Raw genomic sequence first — 17,622 nt, 5'->3', positions numbered from 1 at the left:
ACACTGTGCCTCAACTTGATTTGGAGACTTCGAAAATCCTCTCCAAAAATTGGCAACGCTATGGCCCCTCCCACAGGCGGTGGGCCCCAAAAATATGACTTTATTATTCTTTTTTTCCTATTTATTATGTTATTATTTTGAGTAGGTTTGGTGCAGTATTTCATTTTTGTGTGATTTCAAATAATATATATTTATATTTTTGTTTTTGCAGAATCTGGTGACCAAATTCAGTACCTCTGTCAATGCCCAAAGTTCGAGGGTCAAGCAGCTGGAAGACGACATGCTGACTCTCTCTGATGACATTGCCTCTCTTCAAGACAAGGTAATAAACCATAGACACTGTATATGTTTTTTTTAAAAAATCCATCCATTTGCTGTAATGCGTGTAAAAAAAAAAAAAGCATGGTTTTGATTCACATTCAGGCCGACAAGACAGCTGTGGATGCTGACAAAGCAGTTCTGGATGTTGAAAAAACCCAAAAGAGAGCTCAGGATTTGGACCGAGAGATTCAAAACATGCTCAAGAAAATCCAAGGTAAAGCTCGTGAAACCTTTATTGACAGTACGTGAACAAACTATATTCCTGTCTTCTCTTCATGCTTTCAGCTATGCTGGACCAGCTGAAGGACGGCTCCGGCGGCGGCACGCGGCCTGGTGAGAATGTGAGCAAGATGCTGGAGGAGGCCCAGCGCATGGTGAAGGAGATGGAGAACAGGAACTTCACGCCGCAGAAGACTGCTGCCGACAAGGAAAGGGACAAGGCGAGCAAACGTAGGAAACGCCACAAACTCGCCTTTAAGACTTCGTCCAAGGCTCAGACATTGGAAGGCGCGAAGAAAACACATAACCAACACATTATAACGACATAACATACACAAACACAAAACAAATTTCATCCGATCTGATTCCAGATCAGTAAAGTGAATTTTTATGTATAGCACTTGTTCACAATGACGACTCACAAAGTGCTTCATATACGTAGTTATAGACACATACATATATGGCCATTCATATATAAAATACAGAAGCACATTTTATATTTGAGGGTTAATACAAAAAAACTCAAATCAAACAAGTTCAATCAAAATAATGAAAAATACTACTAAAAAATATCACCTAAATCAATGCTAAATTATAATGTTTTCCTTGTTAAATTCAAATGAATTCCTAATTTGCATTTGGCATCAAATCTGAGTGGTTTTATTTTTAATCACATATATTTTTCCTTTTAGTTTAACATTATTTTAAATTACATTTATTGTTTTTTAAATTTTATTATCGAGGAATTATTTATAATAAAAACCGTCAAACATACGTATCTGTGGCGGGATTCTTGAGGGAATCACTGTACTGCTGAAACACTCATAATAAAAATAATAACAATAATAATAATTTATAAATGCCCTGCAATTGGCTGGCGACCAGTTCAGGGTGTACCCCGCCTCTCGCCAAGAGTCAGGTGGGATGCCCAGCATGCCCGCGACCCGCGTGAGGAGAAGCGCGAACGGAACATCAATGAATGGATGAATAATTTAGATATGTAGTGATTGACTGTTTTTTTATGAAATAGAATTTTATTTGATTAGAAATGAAACATTAAATCATGTCTTTTTGCTGAATAGATCATAAATAATAAATACATGATCAAAATGTTAGTTTAATTCAGTACACAATGGATTCTTGCTGTTTATTGATTTACTTTATTGTCTTTACTAATGTTGTAACTAATAATAAAAGTAATATTCATTCTTAAAGTACTCTAAATGGAAAAACAATAAAAACATGGCATATAATGTTGGTGGTGGAAGTAGAAACAACCCACAGTCTTTGTCAGAGGTCAAATGTGTGTATGTGTCATCTGAGTGCCCTCGGATTCTTCCACACCAGTCGCGTGGAAGCGCAGGATTGATTAGTGAAGTGTTTGATGGTTAATGAAGTTAATAAGTGTCTAACCTGCTCGGCCGTATTCTGCTCTCCTGTCCAGTCCTGGACTACATTAAGAACAACGTGAGTAAGCAGTTGGACCGAAACGAGGCCTCAGCGGGGAGGTTGAAAGCGCAGCTGAACGACTACGACGCCAAGCTGAAGGAGCTGGACAAGTCTCTGAAGGACGCCACGGAGCTGGTGAAGAAAGCCAGCGCCCAGAACGGACTCAACGCTCAGGCTATGACCGAGCTGCTGGTAAGCAAACGCTTGGAGACACTTCTCCATTCAACAGCAAGCGAAACTGTCTCCAAACTTTGAATAATAATAATAATAATGATGCTACGGATATGTGACTGGTCAGACCCAAAAGCAGGCACAGAGCGTTGTAATAAGAATAATGTGTTTGGACCCTAGAAATGTAATAAAACAACAATAACCATATTGTTCAGTTAACACATTCAGTGCCATTGACGGCTTTAGAAGTCAAATATCCATGTTTACTGGGAGGGCTGGCAGTGAATTTCATATCTATCAGATGTAATTCTTTTCACAATGTTTGCAGGTGCACTGAAGTGATAATGTCTTGTACTAAAGTGACATGTTTCCCACAGCGTCGCATCAACAACCTAAAGAAAGAACGTAAGACCGTCAAGGACCAGGTGGCAATGGCGGCAGATGAACTGAGGAAAATAGAAGATTTGGTCAAAGTGCTTTCCAACAACAAAACGGTGAGTGTGAAGCGCGTTGTGCAAACTGCACACATATCGATTCGTAAATTATGAGAAACCCCAAACATGACGAAGATAAAAAATCGTCATGGGTGTTCTTACTGCTCTTATAGTGTGTGGTTTCCTTAAGATGAACAGCACAGTACACCACACATTGACATTCGCGAGTCTCCTCCCCCAAAATGTGATATCTGTCGTAGTACCACGATTGACCTGTGAGAGGCAGCATGGTGCCACAGGGCATCCAGATTAACCAAAAATACAAAGAAGATAAGAGGACTCGTAGTAGAAAAAGAAACAGCTACGCTTGTGAGACACATTTTACAAACAGTCAACACACAACCAGTTGCTTCCTTATTTGTGAGCTTCAGCTCATCCAATTGGCTGTGGTTCTGTTCCATGCACATTGATATTGAACATTTACGATATTTTTTCGCGAGCGGGTCCATTTAGGAAAAATCTGTCTTAACTCACCCCCAATACCACAGGATAATCCGATAATAGGGAAGAAAAAAAAGATCAAATTCAGCCCGATTCTCGGTATGTGCGTACACCGGTTTAGCCTGGAGATTGTGCGACCTCCGCAAGCACGAATATGATGTTCATACTGAACGCTGAGTTCACCCTGAGGATTCAAATGGCACGAAGAATTTGGGAATATTATTGCTAACTTATGATAAATGTCAGGTCCCAACACGCAGTCCCCGCAGATAAAGATCGGCGCGTCTCTTCATTGTTGATCAGGTGAGGTCACTGGAATGCTGTAAATATCGTTTGCCTCCTTTGCCTTCGGCAGGCGTACGAAAAGTTGGCGGCTCAGCTGGATGGCGGCAAGACTGACTTGATGAAGAAGGTCAACGAGCTCTCCAAAGCGGCAGCCAAGGAGGACGTCGTGCAGGCTGCCGAGGATCACGCGAAAAATATCAAGAAGCTGTCTAAGGAACTGGAGGAGTAGGTTGATGACACGTGCAATGAGTCGCTCACAGGACACAATGTTGGGCACTCTTGCTCAGACTAATAGCACCCAACGCAACTACTTGTACCGCCGTCTAATGACCGAATGACCCTTGACCCAAACCGAGACATTGAATTAAATATATATATATATTTATTTATTTATTTATTTATTTTTAACCAACTCTAGAAAAGATATAACCCCAATGAACTAAACCACAGGTGTCAAACTCATGGTCCAGGGGCCAGATCCGGCCCGCCGCATAATTTCATTTCATTTCTTTTTTTTTTTTAAAGAAATGGGAAAAAGCATTACTGAAAATGTATCTAATATTTTTTACTGACTTCTTATTTCAAAACGAGTTATCTGTTAATTTGTTGTAACTATGCAATCATATTTGGGGATCGTACATTTATATGGGTTCATAGTAAGGATGTTCAATACCAATACAAGTACCAGTACAAGTATTCACTCCTAAGTACTCACCGATACCAATACGACTGCTACTTTTGATATATAAAATTTCAATTCACACAATGACAGATAATTGTGAACAAAGATCTTTCTTTCTGACCCACATAATGATTCACCGATGTGTCAAAGGTCACAGTGTAGTGCCAATTACTGCCGAGTAGGACTTTATGTCAGATTTTTAAAATATTTTTTTTGGCCTTATTTTGAATATATTTTTAATTCATGTATGTATATTGTCAACTTTTTGTTTTTTAAATTTTTGGTTACATAATAATTTTTCAAATTGTATTTATTTGTGTGTAATTTGTTTTGGTTTAATTGACCACAAAATGAGTCATTATATATTATTTCTTTATTTAGTGGTACAAATTTGTACCCAATTGTAGCATTCCCCATGCACCCCTCCTGCAAATATTTATTGAAATCGGTTTAGTCACTTTTACAATGACCGGTTCAAAAACAAACAAACAGGTGGCGATGGAAGCACAGCCTCTTTGGCAGAGATAATTAATGCTAAAATGATCAGATTAGTAATTATCAAATTATACTGCCAGAGGTATATTGAGGTTTATGATTGTGATTGTAGTTTGCAGTGGCGTAGAAGCGCACAGCATTGCGCTAAGAGCGCCTCTGTCTTTGCAGCGCCGTGAAGAGCGCGAGTGAACGCCCCGAGGTGCGTAACGCCAATGACGCCATCGATGCCTACAAGAACATCACAGACGCCATTAAAGCCGCCGAGCTCGCCGCTAACCAAGCGAAAGAAGCCGCCGACAAAGCCTTGAACGTAAGTCACTGACTAACAAGTGCATTATTCGTTCGTTCCATTTTCAGTTGGCAATTGATTATTTTATTTGTTTTTTTAATCTAACACAAAAAAAGAAAAAATGCCATATTTTTCATATTTAAGTTTCCATAATTTTATTTTGTGCTCAGATCAAAAATACAGGACTGAATTAAATTTAATATGTAATTGTTCGGGTCCATGTGACTAGGAAGTTTGGAAACGAGCATTTGTAAAGATATGTTAGCCACATTTTTCTTTTTTTAATCAAACTCTTTCCTGTGAACCATTTTTAAATTTGGTATTATTTTCATTCAAGTTTCAAATTTAATTATGAAAAAATCTGTGCATTTTTTTCTTTTTTTGTGTGTTTAAAAAACAAAATAATCCGTCAGGTTTTCATTTTTCAATTGACAATTGAAAATGAAAATGAATTACTCATATGAAAATTCAAAATCATGCTTTCATTCTGTTTGCATAATCAGAAACAAATGCATTGCATGTAATATGTATCATTCATGGTTTTTTTTTTTTTTTTTTTTTTTTAAGAATGTGAAAAAACAAAAACTGGCCGAAAGAGCAAAAGACCTGAATGAGAATGGCGCTGAACTGGTTCAGAATGCAAAAGAGGCACAGAGTGTCCTGGCGGGTAATCACCTCTTCTTTCCACTTTCTCTCAATAAGACAAGCACACACTTACTTCTTCTTCTACTTCTTCTTCTTCTTTTTCTTCTTCTTCTTCTTCTTTGCCCAGATGCTGCCAACGAAATTCCGGACATAAAGAGGCGCTTGGAGAATGCAGACAGGAAAAAGAATGATCTTCAGTCCAAGCTTCTCGACACGCAAAAGCAGCTGGACGACATTCGAAGAGGTGCTGAATGACGTCCGTTGCGAGCTGCCGGTGTGACGTTTGAGTCTGCAGGAACCTAAAGTATTTTGCTGGCTTTCTCCCCGTCAGATGACATTGCAGATATGATTGACGAGGCCAAGAGGAAGGCCGCTTCCGCTAATGACTCGGCTAGCGACACCGTGGACAAGCTCAACGCCATGAGGAAGGAATTGGACAAGATCAGCGTCACCCCCGGGGATTCCAACCTTGGCGGCGTACTGGACGACGTGGACCAAACAGGTGAAAAGACTGTAGACGCACTGGACAGTAGCCTTTGTCATATTTTTAACATTTTGTCCACCGTTTGCAGTGAAGAACTTGTTGAAAACCATCCCTTCACTGAGCGACAAGATCTCGGAGGTGGAGACCTTGACCTCGCAGTTTACCCCGCTGAAAAACATCACAGAGAACGTCAAGAAACTCAAAGAGCTGATTAACCAAGCCCGCGACGCGGCCAACAGAGTGACTGACGCCCCTCTCTTTCAAAATATGATGCACTGCTCTATGTTTTCTCCTAACCGTTTTCCATGTTTTCCTTCAGATTTCCATCCCGATGAAGTTCACAGGCGACAGCCACGTGCAGTTGCATCCGCCCAAGAACCTGGAGGAGGTGAAGGCCTACACAGACTTGTCTTTGTCCCTGCAGAGGCCCGAGGGCAGGGGGGATGGAAGACGCAGACGCAAGCAGGCGGCGGACAAAGGAGACATGTTTGTGCTGTACCTCGGCAACAAGGATGTACGTTCAACAACTACCTTTGTGTGCGTACGGGGGAGGCGGAGATTATAAGTCATTAACGAACGGCCTTTCTCCAGCCCTCCAAGAACTACATCGGCATGGTCCTGAGGAACAACGTGCTGTACGGCGCCTACAAGCTGAACGGATTGGTGCACCTGATGAAAACGGACTCCATCACCACATCTCCATCCGAGCCAGCCAAGTTTGATAAGGTCGACCTACACAGGTAAAGTGTTGACCCCTACGACAGCAGTACAGACAAAAAAAATCATTTGCACAGCTGCTTGTTCTTTGGTGGGATTTATTGGGGGGGGAAAAAATGTCCAAATAAAAAGATTGAAAAACTCATGCTTAGAATACTGCAACTTACAGTATGCTGCCCCACACAGCAGAGAAGGGACAGGGAGACATGGTGGAATCTCACCAGAGCACTTGTCACTTGGCAAAATTAATTGCGGGGCACCAAAACGAAAAATGTGACAATCGCAATTGGCATGCTGATTCCACAGCAATCTCTGCTGCCACACAATGCTGAGAACGGACAGGGAGAGGAGGCAGGCATCACAGCAGTGCTTCTTCCACTTGTTGCGAAACATCGTTTATTTGGAAATGTATTTGTACCAGTATTCAAATGATGAAAAATGTCGGACATTCTAAGTATGACCGGAGTCATACTTAGAATGTCGATTCAACACAACACAACACAACGAATGCTGATTCCATGGCAACCCTTTATTCTACCACTTTATTTGAGTTTTGAGTGAGGGTGTTTTTTATTCCATTTAGAATTTATCAAGACGCAGAGTTGATCCTCACCAAAGACTTCACGTCAGACACTCCCGGGATTCCGGTCAAGAGCGCCAACCAAGGAGAGGAAATCAAAAACCTTCTGGACATCACCCCAGATGACTTGGTTTTCTACGTGGGAGGCTACCCGTCCAACTTCACTGTGAGATCACGGCAACGCAACACATATGCCAACGAGGTCGGCCTCAACCGCAATGTTGTGCTTTTTCTTTTTGCATTCGTCGCTCCTCCCCAGCCGCCGACGCCTCTCAACTATCCCATGTACAAAGGCTGCATCGAGATGGCCTACTTTAATGACAAGGTCGTCAGCCTGTATAATTTCAAGCACAAGCACAACATCAATGTGGAGACGCCGTGCAAGAGGTTGGTCACGCTGTCATCAAAGCGCTCATTTGTTTGAGTGCAACTTCCCGGCTGCGGTCGGTTGTTGCGACATAGTGCTGCTGTCGACATCATTTATTCACGACATGACATGTAGAATATAGAATCATTTATTATTATTATATAGAAATATTTGTTTTATTATTATTGTTAACCTAACAGGGTTAGTGAGTAGCCGCATTTCGGTAATGCCACTCCCCCCCCCCCCCCAAAGAAATCGAATCAAAATCCCCCAAATTTGACTGTGATCGAAACCAATTTCCAGGGCTATTGTTCACGGGCTTTTGCCTGTAACCACTTGAGTCTTCAGGTGATGGTACGAAAAACATTAGATGTGCTCTCTTGTATGCAGGTACGTATCTCCATTGGGCTTTTACTTGGAGGGCACCGGCTACGGCCACGTGATTATCGACAAGCGAGCCCCCGTCCTCCTCATCGGCATGTCCGTCTTGACGCATGCCGAAAACGGTCTGCTCTTGTACATCGGAAACGAGGTGAGTTATTCTTGATACGATTGCGAAATGCGCGCCTTTGCGGAATTGAAGGGCAATATTTTGGGAAAATGGGCCATTTATTTCACAATTGTTGGTTATGTTTTCAAGATAAACCGTTAATAAACCATCATATACTGTAGTTTGAGTTACGCTTTTTATGAGAGATTTTATTTGTCATGTCATATATTTGTTACAGATATTTAGGAGTCAGGCACCTAAAATCAAATTGGAGAATAAATCCTTTACAATTCAAATACATAGACTTAAATAAGAAAGTTATATTTTATTGGAGTACTGTACTGTACTCATTTTGGTATTAGAGTACTTTAATGACAGTAACAATGTTAATGTGAAAGTTTACTCTCAAAAGCACATGCGAGCCGTGTTAGCAAACTATATAACAAACTGAGCTATATAATAAAAAAAGAACGAACTTTTATATGAATGTCTTTTTCTGATAACTGGGTTGCACTGGTTTGAGCGACACAGTCATTTCTGCGGAGTCATGTAGCTCCCTTTTTTTCTCTTCCTCGAGATGCCTTCAAAGATTTTCGAAACAGGGCTGCACGTATGTTGAGAGCCACGACTTCAAGGCATGATGAAAACTATTTACATGAAGTCTGTGGTGAACAAAATGTTTTAACAATTACAAGGAGGACATCAACAAAAGTATACCCCAAAAAGATGATTTCAAACTTATTGTTTCAGTTTTATTTGAATATTTATCAAGAGAGAGGGGCGAGAGAAAAAGACCATTTTAAAAAGAGCTATTTTGTTTTTAAAATTATAATCTCTTTTACGACAGCTCCAGTTCCATTTTGTCTCAGGAGTCTTATCATTTGTGTAGCAAGCGCATGTTTCTGTATTTTGTGCATGGATTATTGGAAGCTTCATGGGGGCGACAGAAAATGTCCTCCAATTTTGTAATGACACTTGCACTTCTCGTCTGTTCCTTGTCAAAGGAGAATTACTTCACAGTGACAGTGGAGAAGGGTGTCGTTCACCTGCGTAGTAACTTGCTGCAAGAACCAGTCACCAATAACTTGAAAACATTCCCGGTAAGTCGGAGATTAGCTACTTGATGACACGGCCGTTCTAACCGTTAGTCACACTCTTCTCTTCTTTTTTTTTTTTTTTGTCTTTCAGAAAATCGACTGGGTGGATATCCTCATCATTTTGACCAACAAAGGGAAGTTTACAGTCCGCATAGCCAATAAAGAGGTGGCCACGGCCCAAGCCAAGTTCACCAACGTCGAATTTGCAGACTATTATATTGGCGGTGCGCCTCTTGAGATGAGGGAAAAGTATGCGCCTCTCATTTCTGCTTCTCGTTACACGTGAGAGAGGTTGGCGTCAAACTAACTTGGCTCTCTGCTGGCAGGCACAACATCACCATGCAAGCCTTGAAAGGATGCTTGAACAACGTGAAGCTCAACCAAAACTTTAAACTCATCGACGAGAAAGTGGGCATCAGCAAAGGTTGTCCTAAAGATTCCCTGGTGAGTCGGGATTCCGAGTACTTTGATTGAACGCTTACGACAAGGGGCGGCCAACCTGGGACAAAATTGGATGCGTGCAGCATTTATGGTATAATGACTTGAAGTGAATTATGCGTGCTTATCATCGCGGGCGTTGTCGTGCAGACTTCTCGGAAAGCAGAGTTCAGTCCGGGAAGCTCCCTGTCGGCGGACCTTTCGGGCTTCAGCCTGGCCGACGACGTCTCGGTGTCGCTGGGCTTCAAGAGCACCGAGAAGGAGGGCACCCTCCTGCAGTCCAAACAAGCGGTCGGTCCCTGAAAGCCAACCGTCACGTCACTTTGCCTTCGACGCAGTCATTCGTGATGCGTTGCTTGACTTCTTTTGTCCGTCCAGGCTAACGGGATTCATCTGGCTTTAGAAAATGGCAGCGCCACCGTGTCTTTTAACAACAAGATGTGGAAATCGAACAAGAAATACAACGATGGCCAGTGGCATTATTTGACTGTGTCTAGACAAGCTGGCAGGTATTAAACAAGCCGTGTAAACATGTTAATAATAAACTCCCGAATGGCCATTCGGGAGTTTATTGTAAAAATACAACATAATAAAATCATATTATTATAGAAAAGCTTGATAAAAATGATTAAACAATTCAATGGCATCATACTTACAGCGACACTCGACATCCTTGCAGTAAACAGTAAAGGGTGTGAATTTTTAAAGGGAAAAATAGTGACAAAAAACAAATATCTAAAAAATAAAAGACAATGCGACCAACAATAATACAGTAGTAATGTAATCAATACAGTGTATATTTGTATGAAAAACACAAAAATGAAACAATCAACTGAAAAAACACCACGAACATGTATTCTTACACCGCTGGGCAAACTAGTTCATTGCGCCGGGTTCGTTCGCTCATTTTACATGACCCTTAAAAATAAATGACTTCCTTTTGAAGAAACGCACTCGTAGTGCGCAAGTTCACGTGGCGACGACTCTCTCGTAACGTCTTCTTCTAGCACACCCGACATACAACGCTTGTCCCCGCTTCCACGTGTCACTTCGACGCGGTTTTTTTTATGCCATCTTCAGACAAATCACCAAAAAAACAGCAAATAGGTGAGTTTTTAGTAAATAACGGAGGATTGTTTGAAAAAATACAAATACATTGCAAATTTGTGAGGAGTGAGGAGCAGGACACAGACACACACACACTGTAGTCGAGTTTGGGTAAGACCAGTTAGAATTTCTAACCAGTGAGGAACCAAAGAACTTGAACATCTTATTTGTATTAGTCAAAACCAAAAGTGTTCTTGCCCTGACATACTGTAGATTAGTTGTGTTGAAAGGAGTTCAGCTAAAAATCCTGGACTTGTTGCGTTGTTTTATTATTCAGAATCAGAATCCTGCTTTGACGTGCTAAATCCAAGCTAACGCAGGTTAAAAACGTGCGCCGATTGTTCGTCACAGGACGGAGATGCTCATCGATGACGACGACGACGGCGCGGCGCAGAGCGGAAGCGTCTCGGTGCCGGACTCGGCGGGCTCCGTCATCCTGGGACGAGACAAGTTCCAGGGCTGCATCTCCAACCTCTACACCAGACGGTGATTGCGTGCGGCCGGCGAGGCGAGGCGAGGCCGTGCGGAGCGGAGCGGACGTGTTTTTAACGGCGTGTTTGTTGTTCCGCTCGCAGGCCCGGCCACCAGTACAAGCCTGAGGACTTCACTGACTTCAAGTCGTCCGGAGACGTCCTGGTGGACGTTTGCGCCCCCGACAGTCTTGTCCAACAGATGATCAATCGTGTCCCCAAGAAGGTGAGCGTTGCACTCTTGTCAATTTTATTTAAGCAGGGTACACACATACCGATTTTTATCATCTTTTATATACACACACACATATATATATATATATATATATATATATGGTTTTTTTTCAAATCGCTTAATGGCGGTTTATTCCCGCTTATTCCAAAACTATTTGGGTTTAACAAAAAAAAAAACAAGACAAAATGAAAGATTTTCGCATCCGTTTTCCGCAGATTTTTGCTATTCACGGTCTGGCCCGGTCCCCCTTCCCCGCAAATAGCGGCGCTCCTCCGTATCGTGTTTGAGTTCTCCCGGTATTCATTAAACATCTGAAAAGTGCACACCGACTGTGGCGCTCCTTTCCCACATTCGCAGGCATCACAATCGGCAAGTATACTACTGTAAAAACCCATTCAAAAAGACGATACAGCGGCTCTGCGAACGGTAACTGACCACTGCATCGCATAGCATCGTTACCATCAAGTTCTACGTGATGAAGAAAATGTCCGCACTCATGCGCCCATCCCTGGTGCTCGCTCCTGTGGAAACGTGTGACTTGATGTGTTTCACTGACTTCATTCTGCTGCCTGATTTCCAGAGATGAAGCAGAAGGAGGAGCCTAAAGACCTGCTGACCATAACTCTTCTCTTTGCTGTGTCATTCATTCAAAAAAAAAAAAAACAGCACGTTGCATGAGCCTACGGACCTTCACAACTAATTCAAAGATATCTAATTTAATAAATATTCAACGCCATGTTTTGTCTCTTCAGCTGTTTCTATGGAAGACTTTGCTTAAATTCCATTCATAAATAACAAGCCTGACTGAAATCATCTCATTGTCTCTTTCTTCCATTTTAGCAGTAACACACAAGCACTCCATCAATGCACGACATCGTCCATGTGAATCATTTTTCACATCAGATTTTTCACATCTGAAAAATCCACGCAGATTTTTCACATCATAACTCGCCACCCTCATTTTATGTCAATGTCACATATTTTTTAGTTGTAATGTTTTTTTTATGTATGTGGTGATATTTTTAGAATCTGCATGATATATAATAAATACATTTATAAGTGTTTCCTTTTTGATGAAGTAGAACTATATAACATCTTTATTATGAATGGTCAGATATTTGTTTATACACTCTTTTGCAATCCCAACTGGATAAAGAGATCCAATTACATTGTGTGTTCCTGACCCGCATGGATCGAACTGCATAAACCTCACAGATATGATCCGTAATGGTGGATTAACGTCGCAGACCGGAATGGTGCGAAGCATGAGCCGCGATCTCCAAATAACAATAATCAGCATCTCTGCGCTCACACTCTTAAGGGATTTTTAACATTGAAATATTATATGATGTTCTATTACGATCATGTGCTTTACACATCCCATACAAAATATGACAAATAAATTACTTATATAAATTACTTATATATATATATATATATATATATATATATATATATATATATATATATATATATATATATATATATTGTGTTTATTACAGTAAAAGCTGGATAAACATCCTGACAGCCTTTGGGCTATATTGTCTATGGGGCCTAACATTTGAAATATCAATATATCTCAATATATATATATATATATATATATATATATATATATATGTGTGTGTGTGTCTGTACTGTATATTTTCATTCACCTTTCATCAATCCATCCGTTTTCTACCGCTTAAGTGAAACTATATTTATTTGAGCGGTCATTTTATGGCCCTTGCACACACGTTTCAGTTTGTGCAGACATGCGGCCCTGCTCACAGCACACAACAAGAATTGCTGTCGCATTGGCGTACATTACATCCCAGAGTAAAAATGTGACAGACAACCAAGAGTGTCGTTATGATCAACGTGAGTGGCCGCGGAAGATCAGCTGTTGATAAGACACATCATCAACTTTAAACGTTTGTTGTGTGAAAATATTTACCAAATTAGACCCTCCCCGCGGTGGTCATGCTTTATTGAGGACATCCCAGGGGGCCGAGCCTCACGATTCATCACCTTTGGTTGATTTCTTAAAGGGGACGTTTTTCCACTTTTGAGTGTTTCTGCTTGTGTTGTGTTCAAGGACGTGGCGGTGCGCGTGATCAACGACAGCGCGTCTCCGTGCGTGCGACCGGGCCTTTTGACAAACGCGTATCACATGGGGGGGCCCGTGAGCCGCTTAAGCTACGGCCTGCCGCTGCAGGTGCTGCAGCCCAGGTGAGTCCCTTCCACGTAAGACGAGACCTTCTGGGAGTTAGAGACACTGCAAATCGTCGTTCCCCCCCTAGGCCGCACTTCTCCCTGGACATCCGGACTCGATCCCCAGAGGGCCTGCTGTTCTTTGCCGCAACGAGAGGAGGGAACGCTCACCTGGCTTTGTATATGTCCAAAGGGAGGATCAGACTGACTGTGGGCAAATATAGCGAGATCTTCAACAGGGAGAAGTACAACGATGGGAAGTGGCACTCGGTGAGTAGACACACAACATGGCCACACCCGACACCCCACTGCACAAGGGATCTCTCTCAGGTATACGGTGTACATGGTGCTGATGTTTCACGCAGGTGATGTTCAGTTTGGAGAAGAAGAAATTCCGCCTGTTGGTGGATGGGATCAGAGCACAGGACGGTCAGCTGAGTGGTGCCGACGTGGCCTCCATGAAGCACTTCGTGTCGCCCGTCTTCTTGGGCAGTGCGCCGCACTACCTCCACAAAGAGTTAAAGGTACCCGACGACGTGAAGATCGCAACATCGTACACGCTGATTGTCGAATACTTTGTTTTTGTCACTTGCAGTCCAAGAACCTCCCAAAGCAAAGCGTGTCCGGCTGTGTGCGCCATTTTAAAATGAACGGCGCGCCCATGCCGAATCCGTCGACAAACCACGGGGCGGGCCCCTGTTTTGAGGGCCACACTCAGAGGGGGGCCTACTTCTCAGGGCGTGGCGCACACGTCGTCATCAGTAAGCATACAAACTCTTTCTGATCAGTCCTCCGTAATATAGCCACAACACTGCCAACACTCTCTCAGCTGCAATACCAACTTTGGCTTTACAAGCCGAACATTACATACACTCATTAATAGGAATGAAAGCAAGGAATATATACATAATTAACTATTCAATACTGTCAAATAATGACTCTTTCTTGGGTTCCAGATGACTCCTTCGCCGTGGGATCGAGTTTCGAGCTGCTGTTTAACGTTCGCCCGAGGACGCCAACTGGACTCCTGCTGCACGTCGGCGATTCTCGCGGAACTCAACAAGGACTGAGCACGGGCCATTACGTCAGCGTTTACCTGCTCAGAGGAGAGGTGAGGCGAGGCCTGTCCGTCTGCGTAAAGTAGAAAAAGAGATCCGCTAAAACTTTGCCAGCTACAAATGTTTACAAAACAAATGAGTGCGTACACATATTTAGTCGACCTGACAAATAAAGGAGGAGGGAACAATAGTCACAATAAAGAAATGAATTTAAATAAATGCATTCATTAAAGGCTTCAGCGTACTTTTACTGTACAGCGCTGTCAATCGAAATCCGAATCTTAATCTGAATCCCGATGATGCAAAGACGCGTGGGTAACTGCTCGCATAGGACACAAGGTGACGCTAACTTCCTTAGCATAGGCTCACTCAGCATCAACTCTTTATTCTCAATTGATTTATGTTCCAGCATTCAGCCGTGAGCTTTCGGAAGCAAGTGCCACAATGTGAAAATGCTGCAATGCTGCACTAAAGCCTCGTGAGACAACAGAAATCCAAATCAAAATATTGCGACAGTATGCTCTCCATGTGTTTATAAACTGTCCCTTCAAAGCTGTACACCCAAATGACAAACCACGTTTTACAAATAAGTGTGTGATAATGATCCAGTATATTGTAGACAAAAAACAACAGCATTATTTATAACTTAAAAGTGTCTGTGTTCGATACACGCATGTGCCTTTAAGAGGCGGGGCCTGTCGGGGTGGATTGGAAAATGGGAGTACCAAGCTGACAAGACTTGCTTTAAAACAGGCCCCACGTATATTTTGTATTCATTTTGTTGCAGGTGGTGGCACGAGTTAACAACGGCAAAGGAGAGTTCATGGCATCTGTGCTGCCAAAATCGACACTCTGTGATGGAGCGTTTCATAAGATTTCTGGTAAAATGCCTTCTCCGTCCGGCATAGCGTACTTGTATTGATCGCTAATAAACACGTATGTGTATATATCGCGGCACATGTCTTGCAGTCATCAAGAGGAGGCATGTTGTGCAGCTGCATGTGGACGCAGTGGACACATACAAGATAGGCCCGCCGTCTTCCAGCACCACTTTCACCAAATATCCCCTTTACGTGGGGGGCGTTCCTGGTGGGTTCTTAAATGCATTTACACCATGTGGACAAAAGTATTAGGACGCCTGCCTTCGTGAAAGTGGGGTAGAAGAAGATATGGAGCTCCTTTGCATAAATGTCTCTCTAATTTCCCCCCGTTTTATGACTACTTTTCGGAATTATTTTTTCTAATGAGTCATAACAATAGCATCTTTGTGACTCAAAGACAGGAGTATCTCCGAGTGTCTTAAACCCATATCAAAATAAAACTTGATCAAACTAAATAAGCGTGTTGCTTACTCCGCAGTCCGCAACGAGTCACTTGCAGTTCGCAGGTTCTCGCGTGAGTTCGACGTGTCCCGATGACTCGGGAAAAAATTCACAGAAAAACTGAGAAAAATCATTAGTCCGAAAAACTGAAAAAAATATTTAAAAAAAAACAAAAGCCCTCCAAAAAATTACCCAGAAAAACAGGATTTTTTTTTTTATCCAAGTGAATGCAATACGCTTCCGTAGTGTTCGAAAAAGAAATATCCAAATGAAGAATCCAAACAAAGAGGAAATGCTTGGTCAACTGATTTGATAATGCTTTTGTCCATATAGTCTGAACCGAGCGTGATGAATTGAAATAGTCCCCTCTCCGCAGAAGAGATGTCGTCGCTGCAGACGCCACCCGTCACGTCGTCCTTTGTGGGCTGCGTCCAGGACATGAAGGTCGACGGCGAGTCCGTCTCGTTCGCCAGGTTGCCCTCGGTGGTCGGGCCCGTCAACCTCAAGGAATGTCCAGGCTGAAGCGAATCACTGCATTGTTTGTTTTGGCTAAAACCGGGGACCACCTCCAAACAACCATGTGCAATCTGTTACCAAGAAGGCAGAGAATGTGTGTGTGCGTGTGCGTGCGTGTGCGTGCGTGTGCGTGTGGATGGATGTATTTATTTTGAAATCATGTACAGCACCAAGTCATCAATGGTTGGTTTCTTTTTTTAAATATGTGATTAGTCAGTTCAGGCTGCAGTGTACAGTACATAACACAGCACTTTAAGAAGACACTATATGAACAAGGAGATAAACAATGGTCGGACCCAAACATTTACGTGACAATACTTTGCAGTTGATCGGCGCTCGCTTCTTTTCCCCTTTTGACATGTTTGATTCCCTCTGATGCCATTTGAGTCCCCCACAACAAAGGCCATGAAATCACATGTTTATGACTGCGTTTTCCAATTATTATTGTTTTTTTGCATTCCTTATGCATGCATTCTTCCCAGTGGCTCTCCCCTCAATTTGGTTTACACTGGACAACAGCATGCACGAGTTCAAGATAGTTGAAGACTAAAATGGAGCAGTGCACGTGAAAAAGTATCGGTGCATGATTCAGACAATGTTTACCTCTGAGTGCAACAAGAAAAGAAAAAAAAGCATAAAAGAAATTCATCACAATTGGATCTTTCATTAAAAAAAAAAAAACTTGCATTCCTGTTTTGTGACCACTGGTTTGTAAACCATTTTGTAATATTGCCAATAAAATGTCTTGACAAAAGACTTCTGAAAGCTCTTGTGTGTTTATTTAGTATACTTATTTGAATTTTTTTGAGCTAAGGCATATTTTACAATAGAATAAATCTCACCGCACACCACCAAACAAAAATGGATGCACAGGTAGATTCTGCCGTCTCGTGGAAGAGCATTTAATTGTTCTGCCCATCGCTATATGTCGCTGGCATCGATAACAAATATTCATTATTTGTCGTAATTAAACCATTTCCGACCAATTAAGGCAAATTGAATAATTTCACAATAAAATTAATTGTATTTTGACTACATGTTGTGTATAATTCGGTAG

General features: G+C 42.1%; 1 protein-coding gene across 8 annotated transcripts in view; it reads left to right on the top strand.

The window, feature by feature from the left end:
- Positions 1-17,321, top strand: part of LOC133411140 (laminin subunit alpha-3-like) — a 64,902-nt gene extending 47,581 nt beyond the window's left edge. For 7 of the 8 annotated variants that reach the window (XM_061693072.1, XM_061693070.1, XM_061693068.1 and 4 more), the window contains 31 exons: positions 212-322; positions 424-535; positions 607-771; positions 1,985-2,181; positions 2,538-2,654; positions 3,451-3,605; positions 4,726-4,867; positions 5,414-5,513; positions 5,619-5,735; positions 5,823-5,993; positions 6,064-6,215; positions 6,295-6,489; positions 6,567-6,715; positions 7,276-7,438; positions 7,532-7,659; positions 8,030-8,171; positions 9,134-9,229; positions 9,318-9,475; positions 9,553-9,670; positions 9,815-9,955; positions 10,043-10,173; positions 11,123-11,257; positions 11,347-11,467; positions 13,554-13,687; positions 13,759-13,939; positions 14,035-14,193; positions 14,265-14,430; positions 14,626-14,780; positions 15,515-15,608; positions 15,697-15,816; positions 16,426-17,321. In XM_061693072.1, the coding sequence (XP_061549056.1) occupies positions 212-322; positions 424-535; positions 607-771; positions 1,985-2,181; positions 2,538-2,654; positions 3,451-3,605; positions 4,726-4,867; positions 5,414-5,513; positions 5,619-5,735; positions 5,823-5,993; positions 6,064-6,215; positions 6,295-6,489; positions 6,567-6,715; positions 7,276-7,438; positions 7,532-7,659; positions 8,030-8,171; positions 9,134-9,229; positions 9,318-9,475; positions 9,553-9,670; positions 9,815-9,955; positions 10,043-10,173; positions 11,123-11,257; positions 11,347-11,467; positions 13,554-13,687; positions 13,759-13,939; positions 14,035-14,193; positions 14,265-14,430; positions 14,626-14,780; positions 15,515-15,608; positions 15,697-15,816; positions 16,426-16,571 (4,371 nt within the window). In that variant the 3' untranslated portion in view covers positions 16,572-17,321. Of the gene's footprint in view, positions 1-211; positions 323-423; positions 536-606; positions 772-1,984; positions 2,182-2,537; positions 2,655-3,450; positions 3,606-4,725; positions 4,868-5,413; positions 5,514-5,618; positions 5,736-5,822; positions 5,994-6,063; positions 6,216-6,294; positions 6,490-6,566; positions 6,716-7,275; positions 7,439-7,531; positions 7,660-8,029; positions 8,172-9,133; positions 9,230-9,317; positions 9,476-9,552; positions 9,671-9,814; positions 9,956-10,042; positions 10,174-11,122; positions 11,258-11,346; positions 11,468-12,056; positions 12,165-13,553; positions 13,688-13,758; positions 13,940-14,034; positions 14,194-14,264; positions 14,431-14,625; positions 14,781-15,514; positions 15,609-15,696; positions 15,817-16,425 lie in introns of those variants that run through there. The other variant, XM_061693074.1, reaches the window with a different exon arrangement.
- The last annotated feature ends 301 nt before the right edge of the window (positions 17,322-17,622 follow it).

The sequence above is a fragment of the Phycodurus eques genome, chromosome 13, assembly GCF_024500275.1.
Source record: "Phycodurus eques isolate BA_2022a chromosome 13, UOR_Pequ_1.1, whole genome shotgun sequence".
Lineage (NCBI taxonomy): Eukaryota > Metazoa > Chordata > Actinopteri > Syngnathiformes > Syngnathidae > Phycodurus > Phycodurus eques.
Note: the sequence above shows the minus strand (reverse complement) of the source record. Positions and strands in the feature narration are given on the sequence as shown.